The sequence below is a fragment of the Peromyscus eremicus genome, chromosome 10 (genome assembly GCF_949786415.1).
Source record: "Peromyscus eremicus chromosome 10, PerEre_H2_v1, whole genome shotgun sequence".
Classification (NCBI taxonomy): domain Eukaryota; kingdom Metazoa; phylum Chordata; class Mammalia; order Rodentia; family Cricetidae; genus Peromyscus; species Peromyscus eremicus.
Window position 1 is genome coordinate 96,628,400 of NC_081426.1, and position 18,803 is coordinate 96,647,202.

The window sequence follows — 18,803 nt, forward strand, 5'->3', positions numbered from 1 at the left end:
ACAGAGTTTCTAGAGAGGGCCATGTGGGCCCAGGGTCCTGTTCACTGGTGACATCAAAAAGGAAAGTCCTGAGTTTACAGTAGGCAGCTGTTCAGCTTGAATGATAGCCATATGGCTGCAGAGTGACTCCACTCCAAAGCTGTGTCTTCCATAGCAGGTAAAGACCAAGGAGGGACATGAGGAGCAACTTCTAACCAAGGATTCTAGGGACAGTCTGCGCTAAAATCCCTGCAGCTATCTTTCTTCCAGGCATGGATCCCTCCTTGCACTCTGCGCCTCAGAAGTCAACTGCAGTTCTGGAAGGCCATTGCTCACCACCCTCCCAGGGTACCTGAGCTCAGGAGGACCAGGGACTTCCTGTTGGACCAACCCAAATCCTTCAGCAGCTTCCCAAGCAAAGAGGGTCATAGCCTGTGTTTGTGGAATTATCTAGTTTGGGATGTGATCTCAGGGCCTGTTTCCCCATAAGTGACTTGCCCTTCCTTAACTGCCCATAATTCCTGCAACAGACAGGAAGCCCCCCTAGCTTTACCCAAAACACCAATTCTAAATATCCAGTTTTTGCAGGGGAACTGAGACTGCTGAACTGAGAAGAGAGAGGACAGGCTGCTTCTGTGGTATGAGTCAGCGCTCTCCCCTGGGCTCCCTAATCATCACTAAGAAAGACTTTGCTGACAACAGTGTTTGCAGATCCATGTGTACCTGGGAGTGGTGAAAGCCCTGGGCACAACAGCAGGGGCACCATGAGCCTCAGTGAGGAACAGGTACGCACCTTCTTAGATGGGAACCCCACTTTTGCCCACCAATACTTTGGGAAGAAGCTGAGCCCTGAAAATGTGGCAGGGGCCTGCGAAGATGGTTGGCTGGCGGACTGTGGCAGCCTGCGAGAGCTGTGCCAGGTGGAAGAGAGTGCAGCACTGTTTGAACTGGTACAGGACATGCAAGAGAGTGTCAATATGGAACGTGTGGTCTTCAAGGTCCTGCGGCGCCTCTGCACCATCCTGCATGCCGACCGCTGCAGCCTCTTCATGTACCGCCAGCGCAATGGCATAGCGGAACTGGCCACACGGCTCTTCAGCGTGCAGCCAGATAGCCTCCTGGAGGACTGCCTGGTGCCCCCTGACTCTGAGATCGTATTCCCACTGGACATTGGGATTGTGGGCCATGTGGCTCAGACCAAGAAGATGGTGAACGTGCAGGATGTGTCAGAGGTGGGTGTCCTCCAGCCAGGGTGCAGAGGTTTGCTCTGCCTCGGCATCCAGAGATTTCACAAGGACCTCAGGTCCAGGGCCAAGGTTCTTGCAGCTCACCCTTGCCTACCCGATCTGGTCATAGTGCCTAGCCTCCTGTCTTCCCCTTCCAGGACCTAGTCTTTCACATTTCCAGTAAAAAGAAAGCGGGGGGGGGGGGGCTCAAAGGGAGCTTTAAAGGGTCCCTCTTTTTCCCTATGACATTCATACAGCTGCATAATTGTCACAGAAATACTATTTAAGAGACGTTCTTGTGAAAGATTTTCAGACTCAGCCTCTGGCCTTACCAAGGGTTCTGTATCTGGGGTCCAAGGTCAGGTCTCTTTTATACATGGTAAGCACAGTGAGAACCTAGGGTAATTTCAGTGATCATCAGGGGTGAAGAGTCTTCCCTGAGTGACTATAGTTGTCTGCACAGGGCTCTGAAGGGGTCAGGCTAGGGCTGGTATAGAAACCAGCAGCCCCAAACACCAGTCATGGCAGAGGCAGCTTTACCCACAAAGGGAGGGACCACACTGGTCCTGGAGGCAGAGAATCTGGGATCCAGGAAAGGGTGGGGATGGAGTGACAAGAGAGGGGCCGGAATGGAAATGGACTTATTAACAGACTCCATGGAAGCTGCTGGAAGCACTGTGTGTCTGGACATGCTGAGTGAGGTACTCACTAGATACTGGCTTGACAACAGCTAGGGAGGGGCCCGAGAAGGGTCAAAAGTGAGTTCCAGGAACTAAGGAGCTCCACAGAAGGGTTGGGGAAGAGTCTCCTTCTCCCTGCCTAGTCCCAAGGGACCCAGGAAACCTCAGCACCTGCTGCATAGGTCAACCACATCTAGTTTGGAATCCCAGAGCAGGAGAAGGTCCCCTCCTAGATAGATCCTCCAGGGCAGTCACTACCCTCACTCCTGGCCAAGTAAGAAGGCTGGGCAGGAGGGTGTTGCAATCCTCTTATCCTCATCTGTTATAAACAGGCAGCCACCCAGCGACCTGAATCTGCAGGATTAACTTGGCCTTCACTTGGCTTCCTTTTTAAGAAATGGGTCATCCATGAGCCAAATGGAGCATAAATTACCAACAAAGCAAGAAATTTGGTATATAGGGGAGACTGGGACAGGACATTAATATTCTAGTGCTCATGATCTAACCATCCTTCCTCATTTTCTCATCTTTCCCTCCTCTTGCCTCCTTTCCTCCTTCCTTCTTTCATTCATTCCCATTCTTCCTCCTCCTTCCTTCATCCCACCTACCTTCAGACAACCCTCAAATCATTGCCTCCACATATCCCTGACTCTGGGACTGGACTTCCAACTGCCCCCATCCACACCAGAGTAATGGTGTTGCTCTGAGGGTCAGTTCAAGTTGCAGGGCCGTCCTAAATCCTATACCTGTGCCTACCCATCCTCTAAAGCCCCTCTCCAGTGTTTCTAGTCAAGTTTGTGGCCTAAAGATACATCCTTGGTGGCAGGGACACCATGCCTTCTCGTAAGATGATTCTGTAAACTGCAGGTTGGGCTAGTTTGTATTGATCCTGGACTGGAGGAAAAGAAATAGTAGTCAACGTTAGCAAAATCCAGATTTCCATTAGCTGCATCAGGACACTCTTCATTGCTAAGGATGGGATTCTGGATTCACATACTAGTTTTCAGCAAAAAACACTGAGACAGACAGCACAGGGTCTCTCTGACACATTCAGTGCCCTCTTTGCAAGTGGTAAGCCACATGGTGGACCTTTGTGGTAGTGTTGTCTAGAGTATGGAACACAGAACAACAACACAGGGCTGATGCAAAATTTTAGTTGCACATAGGTACTCACTACACCTGAAAACACTTGTCTCCAATTTTACTGGTGAAACGTCTACTTCACCACATGGTTGAAATGGTTAAACCAGACTGCTACTAAGCATAAATAGACCCTGACTATAGGTAGATACTGAACACATCTAAACCATGAGCACAGTTAAAATCTGAGTACAGGTATACCATGAGTACAGGAATATCTTGAGCACCTAAGGATCATGAGCAAGGTATATCACCAGTACAAGAAGGCCGTGAGCACAGGCAGACCACGAGCACAGGTGTACTATAAATGCGACTACTTCATTGGTGCAGCTATACCATGAGCACAGGCAGACCATGAACGCAGGTAGAACAAGATCATAAAACAGAGCACAGGTAAACTGCCTAGAGCAAGGGTTAGCAAGTATGGGAAACTGGCCCTCTGAGCCATGAGTGTCCATGTTCTTGGCATTGAGGGTATCGGACTGCTATGGTTCTGATGTGATGTTTATCTCTGAAGCCTCATCTTCCTGCCTGCTTCTAACTAGAAGCACATCCTAGGATGTGGCTCTGTGGAGAAAAAAGTCTGCTTGAGGCTCTGCTCACATATCTATCCTGAGGGGAATCTACCTCTGAGTAGAGAACCTGAATCCATGGCCTGGGACTCTATCTGCCACCGGACCCTATAACTGCATCTGAGTGTAACAGCTGCCCCCAGGCTAAAAACCTGAATGATAGATATTCTGCTAGGTCTCAGGTTCATTACAGTCTTTCTGGTAACCTTATTCAGTTTAGAACTGAATAAGGTCTCATACTCCAAAACCACACACCCAAGAGCCCATAAAACCCAGAGGGTAGAGGATGGGTTCACTGTCTTCCCCTCAAAATGTCAGAATCCAACAAAACAGCATGATCAGCTGCCCTGCCTAACTATCTTCTGGAGAAGTCTGTTAGCAGGAAGAAGGCCAGGACGGCACACATGATGTCAATCCAAAATACAAGTGGACAGAGATTCACCAAAGAATAATTATATTTATTTGACAATAGCAAATCATTGCAATGGGAATCCATATGTCCCGGTACACTATTAATGTATTCAAGGAAGTTAAGATGGGGGTAGATCTCAAATACAAAAGAGAGAAAAATCAGAAGCTGCTCCATACAAAGTTCATTGGTCTTAGGGATCAGAGGCAAGAGTTGGCATCAGCTCACTGGTAGAGGTACCCATGCTGGACAGGATTCTGTTCAGTGTGTCTTAAATGAATTGTTTCGATCTTAAGGACTATTAGAGATAAACTTTGGGTAGGTGTGGTGGTGCATGCCTTTAATCCCAGAACTGTGGAGGCAGAGACAGGTGGATCTCTTTGAATTAGAAGCCAGTTTGGTTCCAGCCTAACCAGGGTAATATAGTAATACCCTATCTCAAAAAAAGGGATAAACTTTGCTATAGAAAACTATGCATACATTGGGAATGGAAAACATGACAGAAGAAATATCCCCGGGGTCTTTGGAAAGTCCTGAAGAAAGTGTTTACCTCAGAGAAGAAGCATGAGTATCCCCATGTCCTTTCATTACCTCCTGAGTCCAATTATTTCTTGGATCTGACAAGAATTATTTAATCCTTTCATCATTAATTTTTATATTCTCCCTTTGATCAAGAACATTCTTCAAAATCATTGCTGATCAACTAACACGCAACTCACATTGTATCAGTGATGCTGAGAGGGTCCTGTACTGATTGGCTGGGTGAGTTGCTTGGCTGTTGAGGAAAAAAGATGAACAGCTAGAAATTAGTGTCAAGACTCAGTCATATTTGGCTATCAGGAAGCCAGAGGGTAAAGTTCTCAGGGCTGGTCCCCTGCATTTTGTCACTAAGCTCCTTCTCATCAGGTACTGGCTATCATCTCAAGGCACTGGGACAATTGTCATTTTGTTAGGATATGAACTTCTATCCACACGTAACAAATAGCAGGTACAATTTAAAAAGTAGCAATACAAAGGATTGTTAACAATAACACAATAATCTCAGTTTTCATGTTATTTTATGGAGAAAGGTTTATCTATTTTATTTTATTTATTTACTTACTTATTCACTTATTCATGGTTTCTCAAGACAGGGTTTCTCTGTGTAGCCTTGGCTGTCCTGGAACTCACTCTGTAGACTAGGCTGGCATCAAACTGCCTCTGCCTCCTAAGTACTAGGATTAAAGGCATGCACCACCACCACCTGGCATTTTGTTTTGTTTTGTTTTGTTTTTGAGACAGGGTTTCTCTGTGTAGCTTTGCGCCTTTCCTGGAACTCGCTTTGTAGACCGGCCTTGAACTCACAGAGATCCGCCTGGCTCTGCCTCCCGAGTACTGAGATTAAAGGCATGTGCCACCACCGCCTGGTGGCATTTTTTAATAAAACAAATAGGGATAGGACAAAATAATCAAACAAGAAAAAGAGTCAAAGAGGAAAAAAAAACAAGAAATGCATATAGATGCCAAGACACATACATTTGCACACACAGGAATCCCATAAAAACACAAAACTGGAAGTCATAATATATATATATATATATATTTATGTGTGTGTGTGTGTGTGTGTGTGTGTGTGCATGCAAAGGGCCTGTAAGATTTAAAAAAATATCCTGACAACATTATGAAGCAAAGAACCTCCGGAGATGCTGTTGAGTTTATTTTCTGTTGTCCATCTACTGCTGGGCATGGGGCCTACCCTTAAGAATGGTTTGTTCCCCCAGTCAGAAAACTTTCTTGGAGAAAACTAAAACTAATTTTTCATTTGCAAGTGGCTATCAATTGAAGATAGCTTCTCTTTTGGGTTAGAGATGGGGGCATGTGTCCACCTGTTCTTTTAGCTCTAAGACTCCATCTGTCTGGAGCAGACCCATGCAGGCCCTATGCATGCTGGCACAGTCTGTGGGTTCACATGTGTGCCAGCCTCGTTATGTCTAGAAGGCCTTGATTCCTTGGTGTCTCCATCCTCTCTGGCTCTTACACATTTTTCACCTCTTCTTCCACAGAGTTTCCTGATCCCTGAGGGGAGGAATTTGATGGAGATGTCCCTTTTAGAGCATAGTGTTCCAAGGTCTCTCCATCTCTTCATATTGTCTGTCTATGGGTCTCTGTGTTTGTTCCCATCTACTGCAGGAGGAGGCTTCTCTTATAATGGCTGAGCAAGGCACAGATCTATGAGTATAGAAGAATGTTGTTAAGCATCATATTATGCAAATCTAAGTTTAAAGGTTACCAACTAAACCAGTCAGATGACCACAGAGGAGTTGGTGGGACTTGCTATGATAAGTCAGCCTCTCCCTTGTTTTTTGTAACTGGGTCTTAGTTCACCAGAGGAGAAACCCAGAAACAGTGCATAGTCTTGGCAATAACACAGACTTTTCCTCATCCAACCAAGAGCTGGTCTAGAGCAAATTTACCACTTAATTAAAATGAATCCCATAATTAAAAAGGTATCATTTTAAAAGTCCATTTGTGTAATTTTGAGTAAAAACTTGTCTTGGTGAAGTTGCCAAAGTTACACACTGGGTGGACAAAAAGGTTTCTTGGCTCAGATTCTGTCAGTTCTGTGTTACTGTCTATTGGCTGTATAATTCTAACAATATCAACATCCTTCTTACGAGCAAGGAAAACTTAAAGGGACAGAGTCTTAGGATACGGTCTTATTCTGACTATAGTTTTTCATTCTCTTTTGTCATTTCTGCCTTTGTCTGTACCATGAGACCGTTTTAAAGACTATCTATATTTAAAATTTATATCAAGTTGTCCAGATCTAGCTCATAGAGCTTTAGAAAAGAGTAATTGTTGACCTTAATAATTGAAAACTGTATCAAGACATTAGAGAAAACAAAAAGAATTTAGAGTCCAGTCCAATCTACAGATTAACAAAATAGAAGGCAGTAAACAGTTATAATATGGTAACAGATTTCATTTTTCCTTAGATGCAATTCTTCTAGTTGCACTCATATTTTTTTCAAAAAAACTTGTTATGTGAGTTTATCAAATTTGCCTCATCCAGCCTTAGTACGAGGGGATGCGCCTAGTCTTATTATAACTTGATATGCGGTGTTTGGTTGATATCCCTGGGAGGCCTTCCCTTTTCTGAAGGAAATGGAGGAAGAATAGATCTGGTGGAGAGGGGAGGTGTCAGGGAGGAGACTGGGAGGAGAGGAGGGAGGGGAAACTTTGTTCAGAATGTAATATATGAGAGAAGAATAATTTTTTAAAAAATTGACTTACACAAATACAATTAGAAAAGTGATTTCTTATGTAATAATCTAAGGAACGCTGAAGCAAGGAAGCCACACAGAAGCAGAAACTAGACATAACTGTATTCCCTAGTCCCCTGGTCCCTAGGCCTTCTACTTTAACTTGTTAATTATAGAGGTAGGGCCCTCAAAGACAGAATCCTGTGCACAATTTAAAATGTGTCACTTAATTTGAAGGCAACTTCTATGAGAACACTTATTACTTACTGATCCTCTGCAAAACAACTATGGGCCCAGAAGAAATAAAAATAACCACAGATTCTTCTTAAATCTTAGAGGACCCAAGTAAGGAAAAAAGGAAATGCTTCCACCATTGCTTACAAAATTGTGTTTTGTCAAATTGCTGTAAGATATAGAAAGCTTAAGCAGTTTTCTTAAATCTAGAAAAATATCTAAGAGCTAATAAGACATAAAATAAGACACCTTTAATGCCAGCACTCGAGCGGCAGAGGCAAGAGAATCTCTGAGTTCGAGGCCAGCCTGGTCTACAAAGTGATGACAGCCAGGGCTACACAGAGAAACCCTGTCTCAAAACCAAAACATACTTTGTTAAAAGCTGTTTTCCTGTGTAATAGAAAACTCAATAAAGGTACAACACACACACACAAAAAAAAATTGTCTTCACGAAATATAGGACTTCTAGTTCCTAGAGAAGTTATGAAAAGACAGAAAGATCCTATGAAGTGGATACATCTTGAAGGGATGCTATTAAAAACAGCCTGGAAGATGTGTGAGGAAAGTGTTAGATGTTGAAGGAACATATACAAACTATATTTGTGCAGTGTGTGTGTACATCATGATGCAGAGCATGCAAATCAAGATCAATGCCTTGAACAGGGACGTGGTGGAATTATCTGGTTATTCTGGGTTCAAACATATTAGGGAAAGACCCAAAGAAAAACTGTCATTCTGGACCTTTAAAACAAACATTTTTAGCATCCAGCTACAGTAGCAGAGTCAGAGTTGGGGCGGGTGGGGGGAATCAACAGAGCTGCGTGAAAAGTTGAGAGTGAGTCTCCATGTGAGTTAAGAACTTAAACAGAAACTTCAGCTCAGGAAAAGCTGCAGGTAGAAAATGATTGAAATTTTGTTTTGTTTTAGTTAAATCTATTAACATTGTAATTGTTGGGAATTATTTTTCTTTTTTATTTATTTATTTCAATTAATTTATTAATTTAGCATCCCAGTCGCAGCTCCCCCCTTCTCTCCTCCCAGTTCCTCCACCCCACCTCCTCTGTCCCTACCCCCAATAGAGTCCTGCACAGAAATAGTTGAAAATTTCAGGAAACAATTCAGAACTGAAAATGAAAACTTCTTGAAAATTTGTACCAATTGGATCAATACTTCCAGAAATTTTGTTTTTGTTTGTTTGTTTTAACATTGTGGATTAGACTCTGGTTTTATATCAATGTTCTGTTTTAGAGAAACTTATCAATGTTTTAATGACAACTCACCTGATGACACAAAGTTTGTTTGTGAGATTTGTCCTTTAGAAACCTGTGGACTACTTTAGCCTTTAGTTCTGATACTGAATTCTTTCTCATACAAAACCTCTTTTCCTCTGGTACCTTTTGCATATAGAACTACATTTAACCAAGGTTTTTCTTTTTACTCTTACTCACTTTAATTTCTACTGAACTAAAGAGCTAACCTATGAAATAAACAATTTTAGCTGTCTACCATGTACTCATTCTTCATGAGACTTTTAAAAACACTTATTGTGTGCCTGCACGTACACGTGAATGCATGTTCACACATGCAAATGGTGAAGAACAACTTGTGGGAATCAGTCTCATTGTGTGGGTGGTCAGGCTTGTTAGCAAGCACCTTTACTCAATGAGCCATCCCACCAGCCAAGGAAATATTTTAGAATGTCCAGAAACATGTTTCTTTATACGGCAATTGATGTATCAGTATTTTAAGTTATTCAGAAATGACTTGGACATTGTATGAGTGTCAATAAATTCCATATACCATGGTGTAATTTTGAAATTACATTGAAAGTCCAAAATGAACTACTTATTTACTTTCACCTTATTTACTTATTTTTAGCTAGTAAGTTTAGATTGTTTATGGCAACTGAGATATCAGTCTAGTGTAAGGGTCATCTTTTTTATTCTTTTTGTCTTTTTGTTTTGTTTTGTTTTCAATACATCCCAACCGAAGTTTCCCCTCCTTTCAAGCCTCTCAGTTTGTCCCCCCACCCCACCTTTCTTCTCCCTCATATCCACACCTCCTCTGTTTCGGTGTGTCATCTTAAGTTATCTCTCTGTCAAAGAAATGCCCTAAGAATTTGCTATGCTTTGGCACTCAAGAGCAATGGACACACTTGCATATTGTGTGTACATATTCTTAGGTCACAATTTCACATCTTGTGATCTTAAACATCTAACAGAGAAAAAGTCAGGTCTGTAGTGTACTTAATGTTGACAACAGAAGATATGTTAGTTTTAATTAAGCCAATGATATTATATTAGCCTTGTTTATCAAAGAACTATACAGACAGATACCTTCATAGTTAAGGCTTCCTTCTGTGTCAAACCTACACAAAGTAGCAAACCCAGATGAAATCATACACTGACCACTCTGAAGACTTAATTTTTGTTTTACCAACAAATTTAAGTCAACTTACTTATCAAAGATTTATTTAAATCATGTGAATGAAAAAGCTTTTGGATTAACATATTTTTAGCAAGCTTAGGTGTACTCAACTTATGAGCATCCATTTATCTCTAAGCCAATTAAAAATTCAGCTCTTATAAATCTAATGTAGAAAAATCTCAGGTTCACCACACACACACACACACACACACACACACACACACACACACACACACTACACTACATAATCACACAGAGAAAAATAAAATCCAAAGTCTTTCTTTAGTTGGGAGCTGTGAGGGTTGCTAAATGAGGTAACATTGTGCCCTTTGGTCACATTTATCTGTAAATCTTGGTACTATCGGGTTATGTACTTTTTTGGTCTTGATTGGGTGGAGTTAAACTTAAGCTGCAAGTGACCAAGCACAGGTTCCATGAGGAGTCCTCACTCAGAAATGACAACCCCAAAAGCAGATCAGTGAACTAGAGCTGATAAAGAATTGCTGGTTGATGTTGGGCGTGGTGGCACACATCTTTAATCCCAGCACATTGGAGGCAGAGCGTGCAGATTTCTTTGTGTTAAAGACTACTCTGTTCTAAACAGTGAGTTTCAGGTCAGTTTTTGCTAGCACCAGTGGCCTCCACAGCAAACAAATAGAAGAGTGTTTGTGAGGCTCGGTGAGTAAATGAATGTAGGTCAATGGGTGAGGGGTGAATAAGTGGGTGAGTGGGTAGATGGATGAGTGAATGGATGAAGTGAGTGAATGGATGAGTAGGTAGGTGAGTGAGTGGGTGAGTCAGTGAGTTGTTGAGTGCTACAGAGCTGCACTGGTACCTGACTGGCCAGGGAGAAACAACATACCCTTATAGCCAGGACAATGGAGTAGAAAGCTCTGAAAGGCTCAGGGAAGGACAATACTGAGCCACGGTACAGTAAGAGCCTCAGAGCAGAAATCAGACTGAGGGTTAGGGTCTCCAGAGATTTCTCCCCTCATCCTTACCAAAGAGATGAGAGCCCCTGATTCTGTGCACTTAGTCTCACCCCTTCTCCTACTTATCACCCTCCTAAATGTCACAGAAAGTACCCTCAGGCTTGACCCAGGACATTATATACCCCTGTCCCTTCCCTGTAGTAGCTTCTCACTAGGGGGCTCTATTCGGCCACAGAGTCAGACCAGGACTCAGCTCTGAGTACAAGACATGGTGAGGTTGAAATGTATCTGGACATGATAGATCCATGTCCAAAAAGATGAAAGAGTAAGGGGGCGTGGCATTGTAATTCAGTGATGGAGCACTTGCAAAAAGCCTTGGGCTCTGTCCCCAGCACTGCAAGAGTGCAGAGAAGCTTAGTGTTCATGGAAAACAAGGAGAGCATGGGAATCACTACTAAGACAGTGTCTCTGGAAGGAAGTGCTCTGTAGTCGGTGTTTTCTTTGAGCTGCCAACCAGCTCCCAAATAAAGACATGGAGACTTATTATTAATTATGAATGTTTGGCCTTAGCTTAGACTTGTCCTACTAGCTCTTTTAACTTAGTTTAACCTGTTTCTATTCATCTATGTTTTGCCTCGGGGCTTTTTTTTTTTAACCTTTCTTTCATTCTACTTTCCTGCTTCCTCTGTGTCTGTCTGTCTGGCATCTCCCTCGTGTCTCTTTTCTTTCTCCTCCAAGCCTAAATTGCTCCTCTTACTTATTCTCCCTTCCCAGAAGTCCAGCGTATACCTCCTTCCTTGCTATTGGCCATTCAGCTTTTTATTAGACCAATCAGGTGTCTTAGGCAGGCAAGGTAAAACAGGAACACATCTTTACATGTAAACAAATGTAACACATCTTTACATAGTTAAACAAATATTCCACAACAGTGCTCTGTGAATGATGTTATGTATATTTAACTGGGAAGATTCTACTACCTGAAGATCCAGCACATCCCTGAGCAGATATGGCTCAAGATCATGCCTCTTCATACAGCAAATATTTAGGGTAGATGGGAATGGCTCTGGGGTGGAGAATATAGCATTGTACCAGAGTGATAATGAACAAAGTTCACTTTAGGTCACCCAGAAAAAGGCTGGAAGGTTTGACTGTTTTAACCTTTTTCTATGTGTCCTTCTTTGAAGGACTTCATCTGAAATAGTCTGGAGGAGTGCAGTAATCATTTAAAGGGACAGGCATTTCCCCTACATGCAAATCTTATTCACCCTATACATTTCTCCCAGCTACCAAAGGGAGCTAGGCTGTCTGGGTTATGGCATCAGGAGACCCAGAGATGTTTGAGGTAAAGAGGGTTGCAGATGGTTAGGGGTCAGCAGAATAGCAGACAATGAGCGTGAAGAAGTGGATCTTGGAGAAGTCTGCTGGGCAAGAAGTGTCCCAGAAGCTCACATTTTCTGTGGTTCATATGCATTTGTAACTTGACAGTGAAGAGTTCAACTCAGATTCTGCAGGAACCTGAGTGTCTTCCAATTTTACCCACTTTTGAAGCTATCAAATATTCTGAGCAGGAGGTCATGGGGAGCAGAGAAGCCCTAAGTGGACAGTTGAGTGGAAAGAAAGGCAGACAAAAACCTCTAGAAGCTCCTGGAGACACAAGGAGGACAGGGAGGGAGGCTGGAAGCTGCAGGGCTGCATGTCAATCTTCAATGCAGAATGTACATTTACATCACATACACAGAAAATATTTGCATCCGTGGGTGGTCAAAGGGGACACCATCTACATGGGGACCTTGGGCGCTATCATTACAGGAGGTGTAGGATCAGGCTGGGCTAAAGGGCTACCAGAGTCATCTGAAATCCCAACCAAAGCCATGGCATCCCTGACTGACTGAAACACATGCATGAATGGCAGGGTGATGGAAATCAAGGAAAGGTAGAAATTGGGCTATGAGGGAGTTTTATGCTTAAGGCTAGAAGGAGGCTTGTCCCAGGGATCGCTATATTCTTGTCTCACCTGTGGGTTCATAGAAGATCAAAAGAGAAAATGCTAGCCAGACTTGGCATAGATATCCCCAGGTATCTGTACCCCAACCTCACTTAAAACCAGCTTCTCAGAGAGACACAAATATAGCCAAATCTGCCATGATGGACAAGGCCTGTTTCTGTCTGACCTCTGGCCCTGGACCCTAGCACTTCTTTTCTTTTTTTCTTAAGATTCTTGTCTTATGAGGATCATGAGAAACTCATAAAGATACCAGGATTCTGTAGGTGTAGGCTATGAGGTGAAGACCCCAGAGCAGTGTCCTGAGTGGGAAAAAATATTTGATATCTGAGAGACTGGTGAGGCTGGAGCAGGTTACATCAATATAAAGATAGTGACTGTATTACTGGAACCAACATGAGACATGTTTAAGAAGACTGGGATCCTGGTCAAGAAGGCAGGGAGTCCAAGAAGGCAGATGCCACAGAGAAGAGGGCATGACAGATTAAAGGGATTTGAGAGCATTTTATTTATTTGTTTGTTTGTTTATTTGAATTAATTATTTTAAATTATTTCCATGCTTTATTTGATGAATGCACACAAGTAATATGTGAAATTACCCAATTCAATATTTTATTTGAAATTGTCACATACTGGTAAGTAGTAGGTAAATTACTATGTTATTTAATATTTCATTTTAACAATATTTCATCAATATTTCTAAAACTATTATATAGACACATCATTTTTTGAACTATTTACATATTGTATATTTTATTTTAATAGTGATAAATATCCATTATTTTATATAACAAGTAAAACTTTCCAATACTCATAAGCATATGTAACTATTAGTGTCCATCTCTTAGGATTTTTAAATGATTACACAATAGAGTACTACTCAACTGTTAAAAACAATGATGCTGTGGGATGATCTGTATGTCAAGTGTGTTGTTGATTGGTCAATAAATAAATCACTGATTGGCCAGTGGCCAGGCAGGAAGTATAGGCAGGACTAGAAGGAGAATAAAGCTGGGAAGTGGAAGGCTGAGTCAGAGAGACACTGTCAGCTACCACGATGACAAACAGCATGTAAAGATGCCGGTAAGCCACGAGCCACATGGCAAGGTATAGATTAATGGAAATGGATTAATTTAAGCTATAAGAACAGTTAGCAAGAAGCCTGCCACGGCCATACAGTTTGTAAACAATATAAGTCTCTGTGTTTACTTGGTTGGGTCTGAGCGGCTGTGGGACTGGCAGGTGAGAGAGATTTGTCCTGACTGTGGGCCAGGCAGGAAAACTCTAGCTACACAATGACATCATGACATTTGCGGGCAAATGGATGGAACTAGAAAAATCATCCTGAGTGAGGTAACCCAAACCCAGAAACGTGGTATGTACTCACTTACAAGTGGACATTAGCTGTAAAGTGAAAGATAATTATGATAGGATCCACAGACCCAGAGAGGCTAAGTAACAAGGAGAGTGTTTTAAAACCACAGTCTTGATCATATTTAATTCCCAGCAGGGGAAGGAAATGCAGAGGGAGAGCAATGAATAGAGTGAGGTTCCTTGGTGGAGGCGAGACCAAGAGAAATCCCAGGGAGATCCCAGGCTATTCTGTGGTTTTGTTTGCAAAATGGGGCTTATACGGTGTATAGATAAAATGGGTGCTAAAGTGAGGTCTCAGATGTGGGGAGAAATGTGGCGGAAATAAAGCCGGTAAGAAAAGCAAAACTAGACGACCACAGTGCTAGCTGGTTTTGTGTCAACTTGACACAAGCCAGAGTCATCAGAGAGGAAGGAACCTCAGCTGAGGAAATGCTTCCATGAGATCCAGCTGTGAGGTATTTTCTCAATTAGTGATCAATGGGGGAGGGCCCAGCCCATGGTGGGCAATGCCATCCCTGGGCTGTTGGTCCTGGATTCTATAAGAAAGCAGGCTGAGCAAGCCAGGGGAAGCAAGCCAGTAAACAGGACTCATCCACGGCCTCTGCATCAGCTCCTGACTCAGGGTTCTTGGCCTGTTTGAGTTCCTGTCCTGACTTCCATCAATGATGAACAGCAATGTGGAAGCGTAAGCCAAATAAACCCTTTCCTCCCCAACTTGCTTTTGGTCATGGTGTTTCATCACATCAATAGAAAGCCTGACTAAGACAACCACCTAGTATGGGCTGTGTGCCTTGCACATCCCGAGTCACATTGGCAGACCTCTGTGCCTCATTTGCGGGTCAAGTGTGCTTCACCTGTGTCAGTGGTTCCTAACCTTCCTGATGCTGTGACCCTTTGATACTCCTCATGTTGTGGCAACCCCAACTGTAAATTATTTTCGTTGCTACTTCATAACTAATTTTGCCACTGTTATGAATTGTAATGTAAACATCTGATATGCAGGATATCTGATATGCAACCCCTATGAGAGGGTCATTTGACCCCCAAAGGGTTCATGACCCACAGGTTGAGAACCACTGATCTAAGAGTCAACTACGTGGACCTGTGTGAACCATCTGAGGATCAAGTATGTGTATCTCTGGATCATATAAAGGTCAAGTGTGGACCTGTGTGCATCATATGAGGGTCAATATAAAGATCTGTGTATATCATCTGAAGGTAATCTCTTGCTCTGTGCAGAAACACTTCAGTATGCCTTGGTATACTGCTTCTAGAAGCAACCTGAAGATCAGGATTAGCTTCTAGCACTAATGGTTAGTCAGGAGATAGGCATGTCCAAATCACCAGGTATACAATGTCTCAGGATATGCTCAGAGAAAAGGGTACCCAGGCAAATTTCTTCCTTGGGAGGATTCACCATTTCATTTCCACATGACCAAAGCCATGTAGCTACAACTTAGCCAGAAAAAGTTAGTGATCTTCTATGACAAGATGTGAGTGTCAATCTCAGTAATGTCACCTCTGTCAGGACTTGCTGCTCACCTTTCTTCTCTGCTGTCATTCATATGCTGATTTACCTCCAGCTTGGTGCCACTTGGCAGCCAGGTGGCAGTGGCTTCTCCAAGGAGGGGGAAGAGTTGGCTCCAGCCACCTACATCCCATTGGGAGGATCGCCCAAGCTCCAGGCTCCTAGCAGCCTCCTTCTGAACACCTTTAGCTAAAACTGTGGCCTGGCTAACTTACAACCAAGGAAATGGAATGCCAGCAGGGAACTTCTCAAGCTGCTCATGGGGCTAAGCTATGGAGAATTATAACAAATCACAAGGGCTGCAAGATATGGTCCTAAGTCCGTCTAAGAGAATCTCTGTTAACAGTCAACAGTGGGGTGATAGACGTCAAAAGTATTGATAGTAGTCCGTCATCCGCTGGAGAGGAATGGAGGGACATAAGCTGCTCTAGCTTTCCAGGACAGACCCTAAAGGGGGGCTAAAGTCACAGACATTCATTCACCTCTGTCATTGTGCCAGGGTACTGTAGCCTCATATAAATAACCAGAAAGCAGGGAGCAAAGCAGAGGCATTTCTCTTAGGAGTGCCTGGCTCTAACTTAGTACCTTGAGCCCAGTTCAAATGATCCATTCCTTTGATCCATTCATTTCAGGGGTAGAACTAACTCCAGAGGCAGGATTCCTCTTATATCTTGGGGTTCTCCCTGATGTAGGAGTTCTCCCTGAGCCCTCTTTGAATCTTCCCTGAGCCCAGAAATAGGCAAAACTCACCATATCACAAATAGAGTCTCATGGTGGATAGTGGTCTGTGGAGCAGAGCTTGAGTGGACAGACCCCAAGATACAGGAAACTCTCAACTCCAGCTCCCCAGCCACATATGTCTTAGTGATACTGTGCCGTGACAAGCCACCAATCACAACAGAGTCCATCCTTCATTCAATCATAGTTATCTTTCCAGGAAGAATGTGCAGCAGGTTCGGAGGGGGCTGGAGGTAGAAGGAGACAGTCACCTGGGCTAGAAGTCTGAAGGTAGGCAGTGGGTAGACTTGAGCATCCAAGAGACCAACTTTGCCCAAAAGTGGACAGTGCTAGAGGACCTTGTAGGGGCTATTTGGGAGGAAACCTTGGGAGACTTCTTAGGAATCAGCAGTGAGGTGAACTAGGAAGAACCTTAGAACCTGGCTGAACTCTTTTTGCCCAGAGACTGTGTCCTGAGTTCAGAGGTAGGGCTACTAGACATTGTAGTACATTGTAAACTGTAACCTCCTAGAACTTAGCCCCAGTGTAAAGACCTAGGAGGGCCGGACGGCAAAGCACATCAATAACCTCCCTCCTCTCGCGGCAGTGTCCCCACTTCAGCTCCTTCGCTGACGAGCTCACCGACTATGTGACAAGGAACATTCTGTCCACACCAATCATGAATGGCAAAGATGTCGTGGCTGTGATCATGGCAGTGAATAAGCTGGATGGTCCATGCTTCACAAGTGAAGATGAAGATGTGAGTGTCCAGGAAATGTGTTTGCTCTGTGTGTCTGGGTATGTCCTACCTCCCAGCATGCTTTTGCTCATCTGCATGTCACTGTCTCTATTCATGTGGTTGTGTGAGCCACGTCCCTTGACAAGTTTTGGTCTGATTCATGTCCCTCTGCTAATCTGAGTGTGTGAGCTGTGCTCATCCAGATGTATAAGCCATGTCCTTCAAATCAGGTGCTTCTGTTTATCTGAGTGTGTGAGCTACACTCCAGCTGTTGTTCTTGTTGTGTATGAGTCATGTCCCTCTGCATATCTTTCTGTGTGAGCCATGTCCCTGCCCCACAGGACTGAGCTTGTGTGTGCAAGTCCACACCCGTGAGTAATAAGTACAGCCTACCAGTATGTATGTGGCAGTTCCTCCAGGATCTTTGAGGTATGTCTCTTTTCTGTACATATGTCCTTGAACATCTGGATTTCTGACTAAGGCTGTTATGATTGCTCTTTCAGGTTTTCACAAAGTACCTGAATTTTGCTACATTAAACCTGAAGATCTATCACCTAAGCTACCTCCACAACTGTGAGACACGCAGAGGCCAGGTACCTGTATGCCCTGACTGGTCCTTCCCCAGCCTTCCACCCTTCTAAGCAGTTTTCTCTTCACAAATGGCCAAGACACTGTGCTGTCTAATCAAAGCATGATTCTGTCCTAACAGGTCCAGATGTTCCTATCCATGTCATTGCCCATACAAAACTGAGTAGGGGCAGGGATGCTGTGCTCACCTAGGCAGTCAGATTATGAGGCAGAAACTGGAAAGGTCCTCTGCTCATTCCTATAAGTGGCCTAGTAGGTACAGCTTCATGCAGAACCACAGACAGGCTCCACTCTTCTCAGATACTGCTGCAAACCTTTCGAGGAACCAGAGTAAATTGTAAATTAACTAAGCACAGAATCTCCTTATGGGATTGGGCCTGACAGAGAATCTGGAATCTGTTTACTTTGCATGTGATAGAAACTTGAGTGTCCAACAGGGTCAGTGTGCTGAGGTTTTGAAACACATATCAATGTGCCATAGGCTATAGCACAAGAGTTCAGACGAGGTCTCAAGGCAAAGTTCTCCTACCTGAATCTCAGCCTGTGGGAGCCTTCAAGAAATCCCAAACGAGCTGGGTGTGACAATGCATGTCTGTATCCTAGCGCTCATGAGTCAGAGGCAGGGTGTCTTAATCAGTGTTCTATTGCTGTGAAGATACACCATGACCACAGCATCTCTTATAAAGGAAAGCATTTTGCTGGGGCTTGCTTACAGTTTCAGAGTTTTAGCTCATTGTCATGATGAGGGAAAGCATGGTAGCATGCAGGTAGGCATGGTACTAGAGAAATTGAGGGTTCTACATCTGCATCCAAAGGCTGCAGGATGAGAGAGCCATACTGGGCCTGGCTTGGGCTTCTGAAACCTCAAAGCCCACCCCCAGTGGCATACTTCTTCCAACAAGGCCACACCTCCTAACAGTGCCACTCCTGATGACCAGGCTTTCAAATATATGAGCCTATGGGGGCCATTCTTATTCAAACCACCACACAGGGCAATCACAAGTTTAAGGATAG

The 18,803-nt window shown here is 43.5% G+C and overlaps 1 protein-coding gene across 1 annotated transcript in view; it reads left to right on the top strand.

The window, feature by feature from the left end:
* Positions 1 to 743: 743 nt before the first annotated feature.
* Positions 744 to 18,803, top strand: part of Pde6b (phosphodiesterase 6B) — a 43,570-nt gene continuing 25,510 nt past the window's right edge. Inside the window, exons 1-3 of the mRNA XM_059275350.1 lie at positions 744 to 1,211; positions 17,070 to 17,222; positions 17,705 to 17,794. Of these exons, the coding sequence (XP_059131333.1) occupies positions 744 to 1,211; positions 17,070 to 17,222; positions 17,705 to 17,794 (711 nt within the window). The remainder of the gene's footprint in view (positions 1,212 to 17,069; positions 17,223 to 17,704; positions 17,795 to 18,803) is intronic.